The sequence below is a fragment of the Hyperolius riggenbachi genome, chromosome 8, assembly GCF_040937935.1.
Source record: "Hyperolius riggenbachi isolate aHypRig1 chromosome 8, aHypRig1.pri, whole genome shotgun sequence".
In the NCBI taxonomy this organism is placed as follows: domain Eukaryota; kingdom Metazoa; phylum Chordata; class Amphibia; order Anura; family Hyperoliidae; genus Hyperolius; species Hyperolius riggenbachi.
The window spans coordinates 258,984,567-259,002,162 of record NC_090653.1 but is presented as its reverse complement, the minus strand read 5'-3'; the positions used below and the strand labels follow the sequence as shown (position 1 = coordinate 259,002,162).

The 17,596-nt window shown below is 44.9% G+C and overlaps 1 protein-coding gene across 2 annotated transcripts in view; it reads left to right on the top strand.

Moving 5' to 3' along the window:
* Window positions 1–16,750, top strand: part of ALAD (aminolevulinate dehydratase) — a 106,728-nt gene extending 89,978 nt beyond the window's left edge. For both annotated transcript variants that reach the window (XM_068248708.1, XM_068248707.1), the window contains exons 7-12: window positions 867–955; window positions 2,656–2,711; window positions 9,574–9,661; window positions 12,275–12,361; window positions 14,248–14,377; window positions 15,740–16,750. In XM_068248708.1, the coding sequence (XP_068104809.1) occupies window positions 867–955; window positions 2,656–2,711; window positions 9,574–9,661; window positions 12,275–12,361; window positions 14,248–14,377; window positions 15,740–15,801 (512 nt within the window). In that variant the 3' untranslated portion in view covers window positions 15,802–16,750. The remainder of the gene's footprint in view (window positions 1–866; window positions 956–2,655; window positions 2,712–9,573; window positions 9,662–12,274; window positions 12,362–14,247; window positions 14,378–15,739) is intronic.
* Window positions 16,751–17,596: the final 846 nt, after the last annotated feature.

Here is a 17,596-nt window from a genome sequence, read left to right as displayed (position 1 = left end):
ATAATACACTTTGTAAACATTACAAAGCGTATTATACGCTTCCTATCCGGCGATCGTCGGGTTAACAACCCGCCGGCGCTTCCGATTGGCCGGCAGATTGACGTCGCGGGTGGGCGGAGCCTATTGCCGGCGGATGCGCGCGCATCCCAGCGCGCGATCCCCGGCCAGAGAGTGCCCCAGGACCTGACGCCAATCTGCGTTACGTGGTCCTGGGGCTGCCACTTTGCCGCCGCCAGTATGAAGTAGGCGGTCGGCAAGTGGTTAAAGTGTAACTGTCGGGCATAAAATCAAAATTCAATTCTTTATTTTTATCTGGTAAACCAGTAATACGGATGCTAACCAGGCAATCCAAAAAGGTAAAATAACTATTACTTTTATTACTTTTCTTGTTTATAAATTATCATTCCCCAGTTTACCTGACTCTTATTTGGTACGTTGCCGCAGGAAGGTAGTTGCAGGGCATGCTGGGTTGTCCTTTTTTGCTGCTTTAATTAGTTAAGTCTGCTGCTCAGACTTAACTAATGTACAGAAGCAAAAAAAGACAACCCAGCATGCCCTGCAACTTCCTTTGTGCGGCAACGTACCAAATAAGAGTCAGGTAAACTGGGGAATGATCATTTGTATACAAGAAAAGTAAGAGAGATTTTAACTTTTGGTTTATTTTTTTTATCTTTATTTTTTTTTTTTATGCAATTTTAATGAAGGTGAATGGGAGGGGTTTTTTTTTGTTTTTTTTTTGCGCTCAAAGGAGCACTTCTAGTGTGTCTGAGCCCTAACAGGTCATGAATATATACTCCTTGCTGACCTTTTTCAGGATATGTTTTGTTTGCCATTTGTGTATTTTTTGCTGTTTTGTACTGTTGCAGGTTGTCACATCGTGGCTCCATCGGATATGATGGACGGCAGGATCGGAGCAATTAAGAAGGCTTTAATATCCAACGATATGGCGAACAAGGTGAGATCTTCCTGTCGTATGTACAGACGGGCTGAAAATTTGACTGTTGGTGGATTTCTTGATCCACAGAAAGTGGGAAAACCCTGGGGGCGGAACTAAAACTTTGCTCAAAGCAAATTGGCTTCAGAAACTTATGATATTAAAGGAGAACTGTAGTGAGAGGTATATGGAGGCTGCCATATTTATTTCCTTTTAAGCAATACCAGTTGCCTGGCAGCCTTGCTGATCAATTTGGCTGCAGTAGTGTCTGAATCGCACCAGAAAACAAGCCTGCAGCTAATCTTGTCAGATCTGACAATATTGTCATAAACACCGGATCTTCTGCATGCATGTTCAGGGTCTATGGCTGAAAGTATTAGAGGCTGGTGTTAGACATTGGTCTTCAGAACCTGAAAAGTTGCTCTCCAGCCTAGGAGAGATTCTGCTCATGTAAACCAAGAGAACCTGCCTTGTGTGATTTCACATCACGGCTCTGCTCTTCTGTATGTCCAATAGCAAGGCAGAGATCTATAGTAGGCACTAACATTGGATGCCTTTTCATGATTGGTTGTCACTTGCATGATAAACTTAGCATAATTGTATTATTAAAGAGGCCCTTGTAGTGACAGAATGTAGTAAATGATTCAGGGTGCCCACTTTTACTGTAATTTTACTGGTTTCAGCATTGGTAACACTACCCATGTGTATATATTGCTGTATATTGATATGTAGCCCCACCCTATTAGTGATGTCACAGCCTAGGCTGTTTAGCTATGTGGAATTCTCCTCCCAGAGCATTTGGAGAGACCAAGTATATTTTGTACTGGCTTTAAAACTCTCAGTAAACAAACACTCCGAACGGATCACCTGGCAGGACTAAAGATGTCGCCACCTGTGATAAATTTCTGACTGTAAATCGGGGAGAGGAAAGATTTTTATAAAGGGCAAACACTAACTAAATCTCTAGCAATTTTATTTATTTATTGTATTTATATAGCGCCAACATATTACGCAGCGCTTTACATTAGTTATTCATTATATTATTTTCACTACATGTACTTGTACATAAGCTATAAGTTTCTTCTTGTGTGGCAACTCTGTACAGGGAAAAACTTATCATACCCATCTCTGTAGATATTTTTACTTTGTAGGAATCTAGTGTGTGTGTGTGTGTGTGTGTGTGTGTGTGTGTATAAAGGTGCGTACACACATGCGACTATAGTCGTTTGAAACGATCGTTCCCCGATCGTTTCAAACGACGATCGTTTAAAAAAAAGCAGCCAACAACCATTAACGACGGACGAGCTAGATCGTTAAAAACAAACAATCTATCTTGGCGGATTTTTTCCAACGACTATCATTTGCAAAAGTAGTACATCGTTGGAAACGGTCGTTCGTACTAGGCTTGACATGCGCATTTCACTTTCTCCATGGAACTTTTCATTTTTATGCGCAAGCGCAATAGTTGCTTTCTGTGATGTAACGTTCATTCTAACGATCAGTTCGTTACACACTTTTAAAAACTAACTTTACTTAGGTCGTTCTTTCATCAACTAAGAGTTCGTTCGTCGTTCACAACAAACTATCGTTGTCGCATGTGTGTACATAGCTTAAGGCTTTTGTCTTATTATGTATCACAAGACCAAATATTGGTACTTTATAACTGTGGGGAAGGGGGTGTTTGCGGTGAGACTAGTAATGTCCGTTCTCTCTCATCCTAGGTGTCAGTGATGAGTTACAGTGCCAAGTTTGCCTCCTGTTTCTATGGACCCTTCAGGTAAATGTGTCAGCCTCTCCCCAGTCCAATAAACTGTTTATCTTACCTTATATACTCATGTATAAGCCTAATTTTTCAGCACAAAAAATATGCTGAAAAGTTACCTCCTCGGCTTGTATGTGAGTCAGTGGAGCAGAAGGGATGGTGGAGCAGGTTGTGTTACTGGCAGAGGAGTGCAATGATCATCACAAGTGATCCTGCTCTTGCCAGCTGGCTCCCTGCTGTGTCCATGGCCCCCCCCCCCAATCCCCCGCAACATAGAGTGCACTGCTCTAGACTACCTGTGTCCCCTGGCTTGTGGAGTAGTGTGCAAGCAATGTGTCAGCAGTGCAATGATCGGGGATTCTTCCTGTGTGGCAACCTGTGTCTCATATCTATGATGCCAGCTAGTGGTGTCTTGAGACACAGCTGTATCATCCCTGTTGCACATCTGGCTATAGGGAGAGGGAATAACTTGTACTGGGGGAACATCTGGCTACTCGGTAAGGGGCTATATTGGGGAGGGGGCTTATACGCGAGTCAGTCACTTTTTTTTTTTTCCTGGTTTCTGAGGGGAAAGTGGGTACCTCGGATCAATAAAAACGACTACTTGCATTACGTTTGAATGCATTTTATGGTGTTTATTCCAAAGATACTGAAACTTTTGCACTTAAGTACTATATATGCACATACTGTGTATATGTGTTCTGATGCAATTTTTTTCTTTTTCTTTTTTCTTCTCCTGAGTTTTCTCCTAGGAGAATTTTCATCTCATTTTAAAAATAACTTTTCAGCATTTTACAATTGAAAAAGTACCATCAAAATTTAGAGTGGGGATGGTCGGAAATGCCTATTTACGATTTACGCCAATGCCAATTTCTGAATTTTCCGCATTCTGAGGAGTATTTTGTCAATGGTTTTTGCATGAGAGAATGCAAAAAAAAAAAAAAAAAAAAAAAAAAAAAAAAATCGGAAAAAAAAACAGTAAACCAGTCTTGTGATTGATCAAAAATTACTGCAGTAAACCGATTTTTGTGGAATAATTATGCATCCTCTGATTGGTCCAGTGCTTCCGAGTTCTGTGATTGGGCTAAAATTACCGAGTTGCAGTAAATCAGATTTCCACAGAATAACACTTTCCGATCGGAAATGCAGAAATCTCAATTCTCCGGAATCCAAATGAGCATCCCAAATCTTGACTCTTGTCCTGCTGGCTGGTGGTATAAAATCCATTTTATGACAAGGGCCTCGATTCATAAAGCATTTCCGCATGAGGAAATGCTGAAAACGGCTCACTTTACCGACCACACAGCCAAATCTGTATTCATAAAGGCTTTTTCCGCATGAAAAGCCGACATTCACGAGCAGAGTGATAAATCACCGCCTTGCGCAGTGATTATCATAGCAAAAGTAACAAGTAGTCAATTCATAAAAATTAGAGGTAGCGGTATGCGGACGGGTATTACCGCTACCTCTGATGTGGCGAGAAGCGTGCGGAATACAGTGCAGTGAATGGGACAGACCTCCCAAGCAGCTGCAGAGAGAACACCGCACGGAGGGATTCCGCCTGCTTCTCCTGTTTCCGTATGTCTCCCGACAGCCTAACGCCTGCCTACAGCGGAATATCTCCGCACGCCTGTCACATCTAGCTACATTTTTATGAATTACCACCCTGAAGGCGGAAATACCGACAGCGGTGTTTCCCCGCTCGACTTTCCCCGCTCGCAGGCACTTTTATGAATCGAGGCCAAGGTGTGAAAATCTGACCGAGGAGAAAAGTCAGGAGAAAAAGTGAATTGCATATGGGCCCAGGTTACCAGAATAACATTCATTTTGCAGTCAGGAAGCATCCCTGGGATTGTCTCTTCCATGGTTAAAGGACACCCGAGGCGAAAATAAAACTACCGTAATGAAATAAATGATTGTATCTATCCTCCTCCTCCTAAAAGTGACTTTTTTTTTTTTTTTTTTTTTACATTCCACAGTTTTATTTTATATTTAAATCTTCTATTTAAGTATAGTAGTAGCAGTAGGGTATTGTACCGTGTTAGCCATAAGTAACAGGATGTAAACCTGACGAAGGCTGCAAGGCCGAAAGCTTGTTTATTCTTATTAATTTGTAGTTAGCCAATAAATGGTATCATCCTGATTTAAAACTTCTTGCTTTTTAAGTATGTACTGTGAGGGTCACACTGTAGTCAGGACTGAGTCAGCCACTTACATACCTGATATTTAACTCTTTCAGGCAGAGAAAGGGAAAAAAAAGAACACAGCATAGTTATTTGTGTGCTTGGCACTGTACATACACATGTCTATCTCACCATGTCACATGTCACCTCGGGTATCCTTTAATAATCTGTGTTTTTGTAAAGTAAGCGACATTGTGGACTTTATCTCCAGCCATGTTGTTGTGCTGTGGGCAATTTATAGATCTCCCTGTGGGAAAATCAATAGTTCCTTTTTCCTCTCTGCCAAGTTTGTTTTTAAAAGGCGATTCAGCTCTTCACAACCTTGGGACAGCACTCTGCATGTGATTTTTAGTATAGCCAGTTGCCCAACTCTTTCTTTTGTGTTTTATCTGAGTTGCTGATCAGGAACAGGCGTGCAGCCAGTATTAGTTGGATCCCCTGAATCAGTGACCCAAAACGGGTCTCCAGATCAAAGTATCAAAGTCAGAGGCCCAGGAAGGTAACATTTTCATAAATGGAGTCCAAAAATACCACCATCCATCCATGTTTAGTTCTATTCCCCATTGAAAGCCCTTTTCTTGCTTACACACAGTTGTCTGGATCTATACAGTGTCCTTTTTGAAGCAATACAAATCATCCGTCATAATGCCAATATGATTTCAGAAAGCACCGACCTACTATTAAATCGAATCAAATGGAAATCTGTGCCGCAACAAGCATGCGTGATCGAGGATGTGTCGATTGAGCAATCTGGAAAATCTCGGTCTGATGTGTTTGAGCCGGTGCACTTCCATAACTCCCTGGGCTGTGGAGTTGGTACAAAAATTATCCGACTCCTCAGTTTATGAAACTGACTCTGACTCCAGGTACCCAAAATGGCTCCGACTCCTCCTCCCTGGTGTTCTGTATTGCGACAGACCCCTGTCCGCTGTCCAGTCCATATCTCCCTGATCCTTCTTTCACAGTCCTCTGGTGGATACATAGCTTAAGAGGAAGCGTGTAGGAGCCTAGGAGGAGTCTCTTGGAGGAGACCAGGAATAGCTACACAGTTGAGGCACCTGGAGCAGGTGAGATTAGTGTCTGGCCACCCAGGAGGGGGGGGGGGGGGAATATTAACATTTGGGAGGCGGCTTCAGAGAGATTTCATGCTTAAACCGATTGGGAATCAGCCTATGGTGGGCAGCCAGCAGATCTCTCTTTTGTCCAAGAGAGAACTGCCTCTTAAGTCTCATACTAAAGTCGGCCGGGTGTGTGTTTGACAACCCACAAGCGATCCACCCAGCGGATCTGCTCACCTGACGGACGGCCAAATACATTGAACACGCCGCTCCCTCGCCTGCCTTGTGACATCACGCACATGCACGCTGTCATCCCTTCGCCCCCCAACATAGCAACAGTATCCGTCATCCACGACACAGCTGACGCGCGTCTGTATGGGCCGGTCCAGCAAAGTCACCCAAGGGGATTGGGTGCCAATCCCCGACAGGTGACCTACATCATAAGTGTGTATGAACCTTTCAGTTGATCCGTATACACATCGCTTACAACTTTTTTTTTTTTTTTTTTTTTTTTTTTTAGCTCCCAAACGTCAAACCACTGTACTATTTTATTTTTTCCTACTCAAAACATTTTTTTTTTCAGCCTCACAGAAGTTTTATGACCTGTTATTACTTAACAGTACTGCTGCAAAGAGAGTGTAATTTGCAGCCCTGGATTATTAACCCTTTACGGGCCTTCCACACTGGGCGGTGCTGTATCTTTACCGCCACCCACCGCAGGGCAATGAAAGGCTATGGGCCCTTTCATGCCAACGCGGTGCGGCCTGCTACGATGGAAGTGACTTTTCGCTGCATCCCTGATGCTAGGGCAAATCTACCTTACCGTGCGGTGATGTGCGTCAGACCGGAAGTTATGTAAGTCTATGGCAGCGCAGGTTTTTCAAAGTGCCCACCACAGTTTTTTGCATGCGTGGAAGCGTATTTAATAATACACTTCCACGCACCTGATCACTGTGGCCACAGGAAGTGAGCGTTACTTCCTGCCAAAGCTGCCAGACTGGGATTACCACATACCAACGTGGTGTTCCCCGAAGGTGGTGGTGCGGGCAATCCTAGCGTCAATCTGCAGTGTGCAACTGGCCTTACAGTGAGGAAAAAAGGAGCACTGACTAGTTCTACGTATAATGCAGCAAAGAGAGAATGAGGAGTCTGTACCCAAGCTGGATTTGTCGGAGGTCTGTGGGAAACACGTGTGTGGATTGGCATCTGGTTGATAAGAACTAAATGTCACCGGCATTAAAGCCAAACCGAACTGAGCACCAAACTGCTTGAAAATCACTGGTCACCTATAATTCATCCACAGCAGGGGCATTGCTAGGATCCTAGGCGATGCGGGGCACTAGGGGGTAAGAACCTGCGGCGCGCGCGCAGCTGCAAAAAATGGGCATGGCCAGGCATGTAGTGGGTGGGACCAAATTACATAAAATTAACAGCAGTGTGATCTAACGATAATGGGTCGGAGAGAGGCAAAAAAACTAAAAAGATGGGGCACCGAGTGGGACACATAGTGATATGTACACACACATACACAGAGTGGGACACACAGAGATGTGTACACACACACACACACACACACACACACACACTGTACTCACACAGTACTCACACATACACACATATAGTCACTACATACACACACACACACACACACACACACGTACTGAAAGAGGAGACAGGGAGAGAGAGGGGCAGAGAGGAGAGAGAGGGAAGAGAGAGAGAGCAGACAGAGACAAATGGGGCAGAGAGAGGGGAGGAAAAAGACACAGAGAGAGAGAGTGGACAGAGAGGAGGAGAGAGTCCTCTAGTGTTTACCTTTGTTTGAAGTTGTAGAGTGTTCACCACATGTTGCCCTACACTCTCTGCAACACTAGACTGTCAGCATTGGAATGCCTATATGGAGTCATGCTGTGCTGGAACCTTATTCATATGCTAATCATCCCTCTGCAGCAGTGCCCTGGACAGGAGCTGTGATCTTTCTGACACAGGCTCATGTTCAGAGCTGCATTCCGACATCACTGCACTTTCACAATCAGTACTTCAGGCATGATTGTGAAAGTGCAGTGATGTCCTAATGCAGCTCTGAATGTGTGCCCGCCTGTCAAAGAACACATCTCCCGGGCATTGCTGTGGAGAGATGATTAGAAGTAACAACAAGGAGAAATAATTAAATGTGGAGATCCCCTTCCATTTTTAATAGTGAGTTCTCTGTGGGAGGCTGAGAAGTCCAGCAGCAGCAGTGGTGAGCTGGAACAGAGCCGGTGAGCGGCAGCTCACTCACAGGCAGGAGTCATGTGACAGCAGCAGAGAGGAGAAAATAAGAGAAAAGGCTTCACAAAAATGGCGGTGATTTATACATTATAGCCCTGCCGGTGTTCGGGCAGTAGTCGGGCACTTTGGGGAGTGGAGATTGGGAGTACCACAGCAACAGATCCCGGTGAGTGCCTCGGTTCTACCCCCCTAGCGACGCCACTGATCCACAGAATATACAGACAAGGCATGCTAATAGGCAGCCTGATGGCCATTTCGCGGGCAGTACCTGTTTCGTCAAAGGCCAACATTTATTTTCGGTTCTGTTTGGCTTTACTCCCGTCGGCATCTAGTTCGAAGTAGCACTGGAACGGTACATACACCTGTTTAACTCATGTTATTGGTCACTTCAGGTATCCTTTAAAGTGAGATTGTCACCATAAATTTCTAATTTCAACAGCAACTGGTCTGAGTGTGTTAAATGATAAAGATGCTAATCCTGCATTCAAAACTCTTTCTGCTGTTATGGTTTGGAGTTATCATATATCTTAGGAGCACTGGCCCTTTAATTGCCATTGCCATCGGCTGGTAAAACAGTTGCATGCTGGGGGGGTCTTTTTATTTATAATATTACTCCTCTTCCCTTTATTTCCCCCTCCTTCTAATTACATAAGATAGTGCACTTCCTAGTATAGACCTCAGTGGAAGTGTCTGAAGACTCTGGGAGGAGGGCGGGTAACGAATACACAATTAGCAAGAGGAGAAAAAAGAGTGAGGGAGGAAATTGTCAGGATTGGCATCATTCTAAGGTAACCAAGATGGAAACTGTCTAGGATTCTCTGCTTTTCCTTTATGAAATTCACAGGAATCCTAACGTGGACAGTGCCATACATTTGTTATGCAAGTAGAACGTGTGTGTTTTTTTTATTATTTTTTTTTTTAATTTCTAGGTTAGCATGGTTGTCACTTTGTTCTTTGAAGTGTACCTCCAGGTACAAACTGAGATACTTGCCTAAACAGAGGGAAGCCTCAGGATTCTATTGTGACTTCCCTCAGTGCTCTGATATTTCCCCCCACCCCCAGCTGAGCGCAGCCTCCCTTTTCCATCAGCTTGGCCGTGCAGTAGCCACACAAGGATTGTTGTGCATGAGAAATAAGCGTGCTACTGCGCATGTGCGGCCGTGCTTGTAACAGGAGAGGAGCGCAGCCGCGATGAGGAGGGAGGCTGCACTGAGTTGGGGGGGGGGGGCATCAGAGCAGAGAGGGAAGCCTCAATAGGATCCTGAGGCCTCCCTCTCTTTACGCAGTTATCTCTTTTTGAATCAGAGCTTTGGCTCATGTTCCTGTTAAGCAAACAATCAATATAACAATTGATTTTTTCCATTACAGAGATGCAGCAAAATCCAAACCAGCCTTTGGCGACCGTAAGTGTTACCAGCTACCCCCTGGAGCGAGAGGGCTGGCCCACAGGGCGGTGGTAAGGAGAAAATTGTAATATTATCAATGGAATTGTATTATTGTTGCTGTTTAATACCTGAAGAACTATACGCACAGATATTTTCTGTTCAGACTGGAGAGCTAGATGGAGCCTCTTCGTAGCAGGGAGACGACACTTTGTTTTGGCACAGCAGTTAAAGGGATACTGTAGGGGGGTCGGGGGAAAATGAGCTGAACTTACCCGGGGCTTCTCATGGTCCCCCGCAGACATTCTGTGCCTGCGCAGTCACTCACCGATGCTTCGGCCCCCGCCTCCGGTTCACTTCTGGAATTTCAGACTTTAAAGTCTGAAAACCTCTGCGCCTGCGTTGCCATGTCCTCGATCCCGCTGATGTCACCAGGAGCATACTGCGCACACACAGACCTTACTGGGCTTGTGTTATACGCTCCTGGTGACATCAGCGGGATCGAGGACATGGCAACACAGGCGCAGTGGTTTTCAGACTTTAAAGTCTGAAATTCTAGAGGCGGGGCCGGAGCATCGGTGAGCGGCTGCGCGGGCACAGGATGTCTGCGGGGGATCATTAGAAGCCCCGGGTAAGTTCAACTCATTTTCCCCCGACCCCCCCCCCCCCCCCCCCCCCCCCCCCTACAGTATCCCTTTAAGTGCCTGAGGCTTAGTCTCGGACACGCCCCTTGTAGGCTTCTACAGCTGAGCAGAGAATAGTGATGTCCTCATATTGCTCCTCCTCCAAACCTGCTGCTGCTGCATCCCTAGAGTGAAGAAAAAAGATGACTTTTGTCTCCCCAAAATAATTCACATTTATCATTTTTTATAGTAGGGTGTTATCCCTCATAATATTTAGTGCATGCATGAAAGTAACCAGTAGCAATAACCAGGAAAAACTCGACTGGCCATATATACCAGTGTTTCCCCTAAAACAAGACACAGAACATTTATTTTGCGCTTTTCCCCTGGCGGATTTAAAGCGCCAGAGCTGCAGCCACTAGGACACACTCTATAGACAGTAGCAGTATTAGGGAGACTTGCCCAAGGTCTCCTACTGAATAGGTGCTGGCTTACTGAACAGGCAGAGCGAGATTTGAACCCTGGTCTCCTGTGTCAGAGGCAGAGCCCTTAACCATTACACTAACCAGCCACCAGCCAAGACTGTGTCTTATATTAATTTGTGCTCCAAAAGATGTGCAAGGACTTATTTCCAGGGAATTTCTTATATTTCTATGATAGTAGTAAAAATGTTTCTGTACCGTGTTAGCCAAACAATATATGTAGGTAGAAAAAAACAAAGTCTTGTAAAAGTAATACCTTTTAATGGCTAACTGATAAAGTTAAATAATGCAAGCTTTCTGGGATCTAGTCCCCTTCTTCAGGCATATTTCTAGATGTTAGCTGTAGTAAAACACTGATGCAGGGAAGTTGTACAACTGCCATCTTCATGCAGCTTGCATTATTTAACTTTATCAGTTAGCCATTAAAAGGTATTACTTTTACAAGACTTTGTTTTTTTCTACCTACATATTATATTTCTATGAACACCATGTACTGATCAGACACCTGCCCTGTCCTCCCTGTACATAGCTGATAACCTTGCTGTGTCCTTGGATGACAGGACTGGTGCCCAATGGGCACTGCACCGATGTGTCCCCCTGCTGGCTGCCTCCCCCTTCTGTGTATTACACTGTACTGGAGCTACTCTTCCGCAGCCCTATTGTGTCCATCCTTTTTGCCGTGCTGACCCTTGTCCTCCAATATCCCACAGCTCCATCCTACTCGGTGAGTGCAGTGATTGGCCCAATAACTAAGCCATGGTCCCACCTGCGAGACCATCGGCTCCAACAAGTTGCCTGTACTTCAGCCTCATGGGCTGAAATTGCGCTGGGGACACAGGCAGGGAGCTGTAGGACATGGGAGGACGCAGGGACAGCGTGACAAAGCGCATGGACACGGGGACACCAGGAGGACATGGGGCTAGGGAAAACACAGCAGAGGACAGGATACAGTAACACACAGTATTGTAATACCTTAAAAGTTGCCATACTTTTTCCTTACAGTAACTGAAGCTAGGGCTTACTTTCGGGGTAGGGTTTATATATCGAACATGCTCAAAATTTCAGCAAGGGCTTATTTTTAGGGGATATATACTTAAGTGCACTTCCATTTCTTTGTGGTTTGTGTGGTAAGTTCAGCTTGTATGTGGGTACATAAGACCCGGTACACACAGTGTCAGGGGGCAGCAGCGGCTTGTTCAGCCGATGCCAAATGCTTTTCTGCTACAGAGAATAAAAGCATTTGGCAATCTTCGGCGCTTCCTGTCATTCATTCGTGTCGCATTTTGCCCTCGCAGAGGGACGCGGAACTGCCGCCGATCCTAGATGCTGCAGGTGTCGGTTAGGAAGAGACAACTGGGTCTACCGCAGCGTTTCTTGCAAACGGCGGGAAATGTCAATACTATTGTTAGAAACAACCGCTTCCAGTCATATGAATGAAAGCAGAACTTGAGCGTTGCTTTCACTGTCCGCTGAAAATGACGCGGTTGCCGCCCTCAAGCATCCGTCTGACCAGCCATAAAGCTGTTTTGTTCTGTGAAGTTGCAGCAGATGCTTCAGACAGTGATGTGTGATGTCTGTGCAGGATCGTGATGTACGGGAAGGGGCCGACATGCTGATGGTGAAGCCAGGAATGCCGTATCTGGATCTGGTGAGAGAGGTGAAGGATAAGGTATGTGCCGAGACATTAGGACCACAGTGCTAAACCCCCCCTAAAGACCAGGCTGTTTTTTTTATTAATTGGCCACTGCAGCTTTAAGGCCAAGCTGCAGGGCCATGCAACAGAGCACACAAGCTCTCTGTTGGGGGGGTCTGATCACTCCACTTTTGTTTTTATAAATATTTATTTTATTTATTTTTGAATAAATTGCTTTTTTTTAATTTTTATTCCCCTGCTCCCTCCCTCCCCCCGCCAGCCAATCAGCATATGACCGCTTATCACTCCCCAGCCTCAGGAGGGGACAGCCATGTCACACGGCTGTCCCCAGTACAGCGCTGCTGCAGATCGCAGCGCTGTACATGTAAATAGATGGCAATCACGCCGTCTAACAGTCTTCCAAGACTGAAGAGGGGGCGGAGCTCCACCCCCTGAGCAGGAGATGCACGCTTGAGCCCTGTCTTTTGATGGTGCCCAAACTACTCACTGAGCTCCGCTATAGCCGTAATCCCTATTACGGCCTATGGTGGTGCTGGCTGCGCCCAAATCTCCTGTGCTGTTTTAAACGCGCTCGCCTCATAATCATAGTTATGGTCTCAAATGTCCTACCATATCATTGTTATGCATTTATAAAGCTCTGACATCTTCTGCAGCACATTACAGAGTACATGGTGATGTCACTGACTGTCCTCAGAGGTGCTCACAATCTAATCCCCACCACAGTTGTAGTTGGGAGTTGTAGTACCACCTGTCCCTACTACAGGCATAAATCCAAATTTTGTGGGGAAAGTCCTATTTATTTCTCATTATGTTTGTGGCATATGTGGAGAAACCAGAATACCTAGTGGAATATCTGCCAAATAACCTGATGTGCATTTTGTTTCCATAGTCCACTTTTTCAGGAGTCTTTTTCAGTTTAAAGAGAACCAGAGATGAAGCAACCTCATGTATTTTACCTTATAAATCAGTGGGAACATGACAGTAAACACCTAATCTGCTCTTTGTTACATTGTTCTCTGTTTAATTTGCCTGTTATCACCTCTAAGATAAGAATCCCGACTAAGCAGTCGGTCTGGCTTTGCTACAGAATAATTATAGCTGAGACTGTGTTCTTTGCTGTCTTCAAGTCCAAGCCTGCCCCCTGCTGGCTTTGCTCAGGAATCATTATAGCTGAGTCATTATAGCAAAGCCAGACTCAATGCTCAGTCCGGGATTCTTATCTCAGCTAGATAACAGACACTTTTAGCAGTGAGGATGGAACAGAGAGCATGGTAAATGTTTTCTCTAATGTTCCCACTGATTTCTATGGTAAAATACACAAGGGTGCTTCGTCTCTGGTTCACTTTAAATGATCATTGACAGCCAGTGCTTGGAATAAAACACAAATTGACCATTTATAATCAGTATGAAAACCACAATACTGAATTGAGGGATTAATGTAAAGTTAGCAAGAAATGTGAATTAGCTAGCATTGATTATCTTGTTAGAAAGGCACCTGGTAAGGCCTCGCTCACATCAATTAGTGCAGATGGCTGTGGGATCGGAACCTAACGCACACAATCGCACGCCATCTGCGCTGCGCTGTGCTGCTGATCCCATTCATTACAGTGAATGGGTAAGGGCTGCGATGCTCTCAAAATGCATGCAGTAGTGCGATGGCGCATATGATGGGAACGGTAGAAGTTCTGTCTAATCACTTGTGCCGTTCTTGTGTGTCACACACTATACGTGCTGCCAAAATACACACTGCAGTGCATATAGTGGGAATGAGGCCTAAGGGTTGCCATGGTAATATGAGAGACTCCATATTGAGTAACAGGTCTGCCTCTGGGCCTTTGATTACCTCAGACTTTTACCTCATGCTGCCAAGCGAGTCTCTGAGCGCCTCCTTTATATTGCAGCATCCGGACCTCCCGCTCGCGGTGTACCATGTCTCAGGGGAATACGCCATGCTGTGGCATGGGGCGAAAGCTGGAGCCTTTGACCTCAAGGTGGCAGTATTGGAGGCCATGACTGGATTCCGCAGAGCAGGTGAGGGCAGACGCAACACCACATTCTTCTGATTCATGGGTTTATTAAAGAGGAGCTGTCAGCCATACTATCTCAGAAAAAAAAAATACACATAAGTAGATAACTACTTGCTCTACTTGCATGGCATACTGTATGTATTGCACTGTCCATGTTTTGATTTTAGTGATTTTTTCTACAGTAAAAGAGAAGATCCTTCTTAGCATTTACCATTTTAAGTGTGGCTATTTTGAAGCCAACCCTGATGTAATTTCCTCCCTTACTCTCCTCTGCCTGATTGTGTATGCATTCCCCGCCCTCCACTATAGAAAGTACATTGTCTCAGCATGAGAAATATTGGCCAATCAGAGAGGAACAGAGGCGTGGGAGGGGAAAACAGGAGGGAAAGAGGCTTCAGCCAATCAGGCTGCATTAGTTGCGCCTGAGGGGAAGTAGAGAAGCAAAAAAAGGACAACCCAGCATGCCCTGCAACTTCCTTTTTGTGTACCAAATTTTGTGTGTACCAAATAAGTCAGGTATGGAGAATGATCATTTATCAACAAGAAAAGTAATAGTGATAACTTTTGGATTGCCTGGTTAGCATCCTCATTACTTGTTTACCAGATAATTTTTTTTTTTTTTTTATGCCTGATGGTTACACTTTAAAGTAATGCCGGATTTATATTTTTTCCCACCCCTAGGCCAAGGATTTTGTGCCCCTCCCATGCCAGGTGTAACATCATGTACAGCAGCCACTCTTTCATAAACAGCTCCCTTGGGCATCAGTTTCCCTTGTCATGTGTTGCTCCCCATTTTCAGCTTCCTCTTTCATATGTAGCAGCCCCTTTTTCATGTCTAGGTGCCACCCTTGGGCTGCTGCCGCCCAATGCCCGGGCCTTTGTGGCCTTTCCAGAAAACCGGCCGCCTGTAGTGACATATAGTAGAATGCAGTGAATTATTTGGCACACCCTCAGTAATTTTCCTAGTTTCCGCATCAGAAACACCACCTACATCTATATATTGGTAAGTAGCCCCTCCCAGCGATGCTTAGCCTAGGTTGTTTAGCTATGCGGAAATCTCCTCCCAGAGCATTCTCAGAGACCAGGCATTATTTCCGCTGGCTTTGGAACTCTCCGTAAAGGAACATTCCACAGAGCTGCACCTGACAGGACTAAAGATGTCGCCACCTGTGAAACCATGTCAGAGTGTAAATCAGGGAGAGGAAAGATTTTACAACAGGCAAACACTGACTAAATCATTAAAATAAATATTAAATAAAAATTGCTATTTTTAATTTTTTTGCATTTTCACTACAGTTCCTCTTTAGCAATCTCTACTTGGACCAGAGTTCTTTTGACACTTTCTCACTCTCTTGTTGCCCTGCAGGTGCAGAAATCATCATCACATACTACGCTCCCCAGCTCCTGCAATGGATAACTGAGATGTAATGTGACATGTGCTTCCTCCTGTCACCTCCGGGGGGCGATATACCCACCGCGTGTGGCCTCTGACGACGGCCTCTATCACTGTGCTGCTGCAGTGCCTGTGTATTCTCTCTAGCATAGAGGACTCTGGCATTACAAGAAATAGTCATGTGAAACACAAATCACTGCGAGATAGACATTTGAAAACATTTGTTGACAGTATACTTTTACTTAAAGGACACCTGAAGTGAGAGGAATATGAAGGCTGCCATATTTATTAACAGCACACATTGCCTGGCTGTCCTGCTGACCCTCTGTCTTTAATACTTTTAGCTATAGACCCTGAACAAGCATGCAGCAGATCAGATATTTGACTGAAGTCTGGCTGGATTAGCTGCATGCTTGTTTCAGGTGTGTGATTCAGACACTACTGATGCCAGAATGATCAGCAAGACTGCCAGGGAGCTGGTGGTTTTTTGTTTTTTTTTTGTTTTTTTAAGGAAATAAATATGGCAGCTTCCATATCCCTCTTAGCTCAAATGTCATCCCCTGGTCTCCTATCATTACTAGGTAACTATTTGTGTTCCCAGCTCCACCCACTCACACTCTCCCTCGGAGGGGCGGGGCCCACCGTAGACGAGGCAGTAAAGAGATCTCATATCATTGGTAAGTTACGATCTGTGTTCACAGCTGCACCCACTCTCCGTCAGAGGGGAGGGGCCCACTATAAACCCAATAGAAGGACCCAAACCTACAGTGTGGATATATTCAGAACAGAGTTCCCTAGATATACAGGTGTGTGATCCAGACTGACAGACTCCTCGTAGCTCAACTGTTTATTTTAGATGGACAAATCCTTTAAACACTATATATCTGAAGTAACTTAATATTTTATTTAGAGATTTCAGCTTTTAGTGAAAATAATTATTTGCTTTTTAAAACTGTGTAATAAAATATAGACTTTTATGCCCGACTTCCTGTTTCATCCGTGTGTGGTGTTATATCTTCTGTTTTTATTTTCCCTCATACAGCAAAGTCCCTGTTATCTGGGACTCTGGCAACTGGAAGTCTCCACTAACCGGCATGCCTGAGGGGATAACTGGGACTGTTGTGTTTTTGGAGGCATTCAAATACTTACCTAGCCTCAAGTAACGTCTGGCAGCCTTTCTGCAGCTCCTAGCAGCTTTCTGGCACAGATGTGGGTCAGATGACACGCCGGCTTGTGTGCATGGAGGACACCAGAAAGCCACTAGGAATTAAAGAGGAAAAAAAAAAAAAAAAAAAAACAAGAAAAACCTAGGTTACCTGATCTGGGGGCGGGGCGGATCAGGTAGCTGCAATCCCTGCCGCTCCTGTGGGCTGCACTGCCCCCCAACGCCTCAGGTTCTCTTTAAGCACATGGAACTGTGTTCCTCCTGAGCTTCTCTGCCACATCCTACATAACATTGTACAGGTGTAGCATGCCCCTCGTATTGCTGGACCCAGCTGCAGCATATGCCTGTGTCATAGGGCGGCCATCTTGCTTTTTGGTGATTCTGGAAATGTAAGCTAAATGTATACAGCTCGCAACAATGTGCTAGTAAAATACATTTATTGCATTAACCCACTGTATCCATTCATAATAAGTTAAAATGACTCGGAAATTAATATGGCAGCCTCCATATCCCTCTCACTTCAATTTTAAACAATGCACATTGCCTGGCTGTCCTGCTGATCCTCTGCCTCTATTACTTGTAGTCATAGACCCTGAACAAGCATGCAGCATATCCGGTGTTTCTGACTAAAGTCTGACTGGATTAGCAGCATGCTTGTTTCAGGT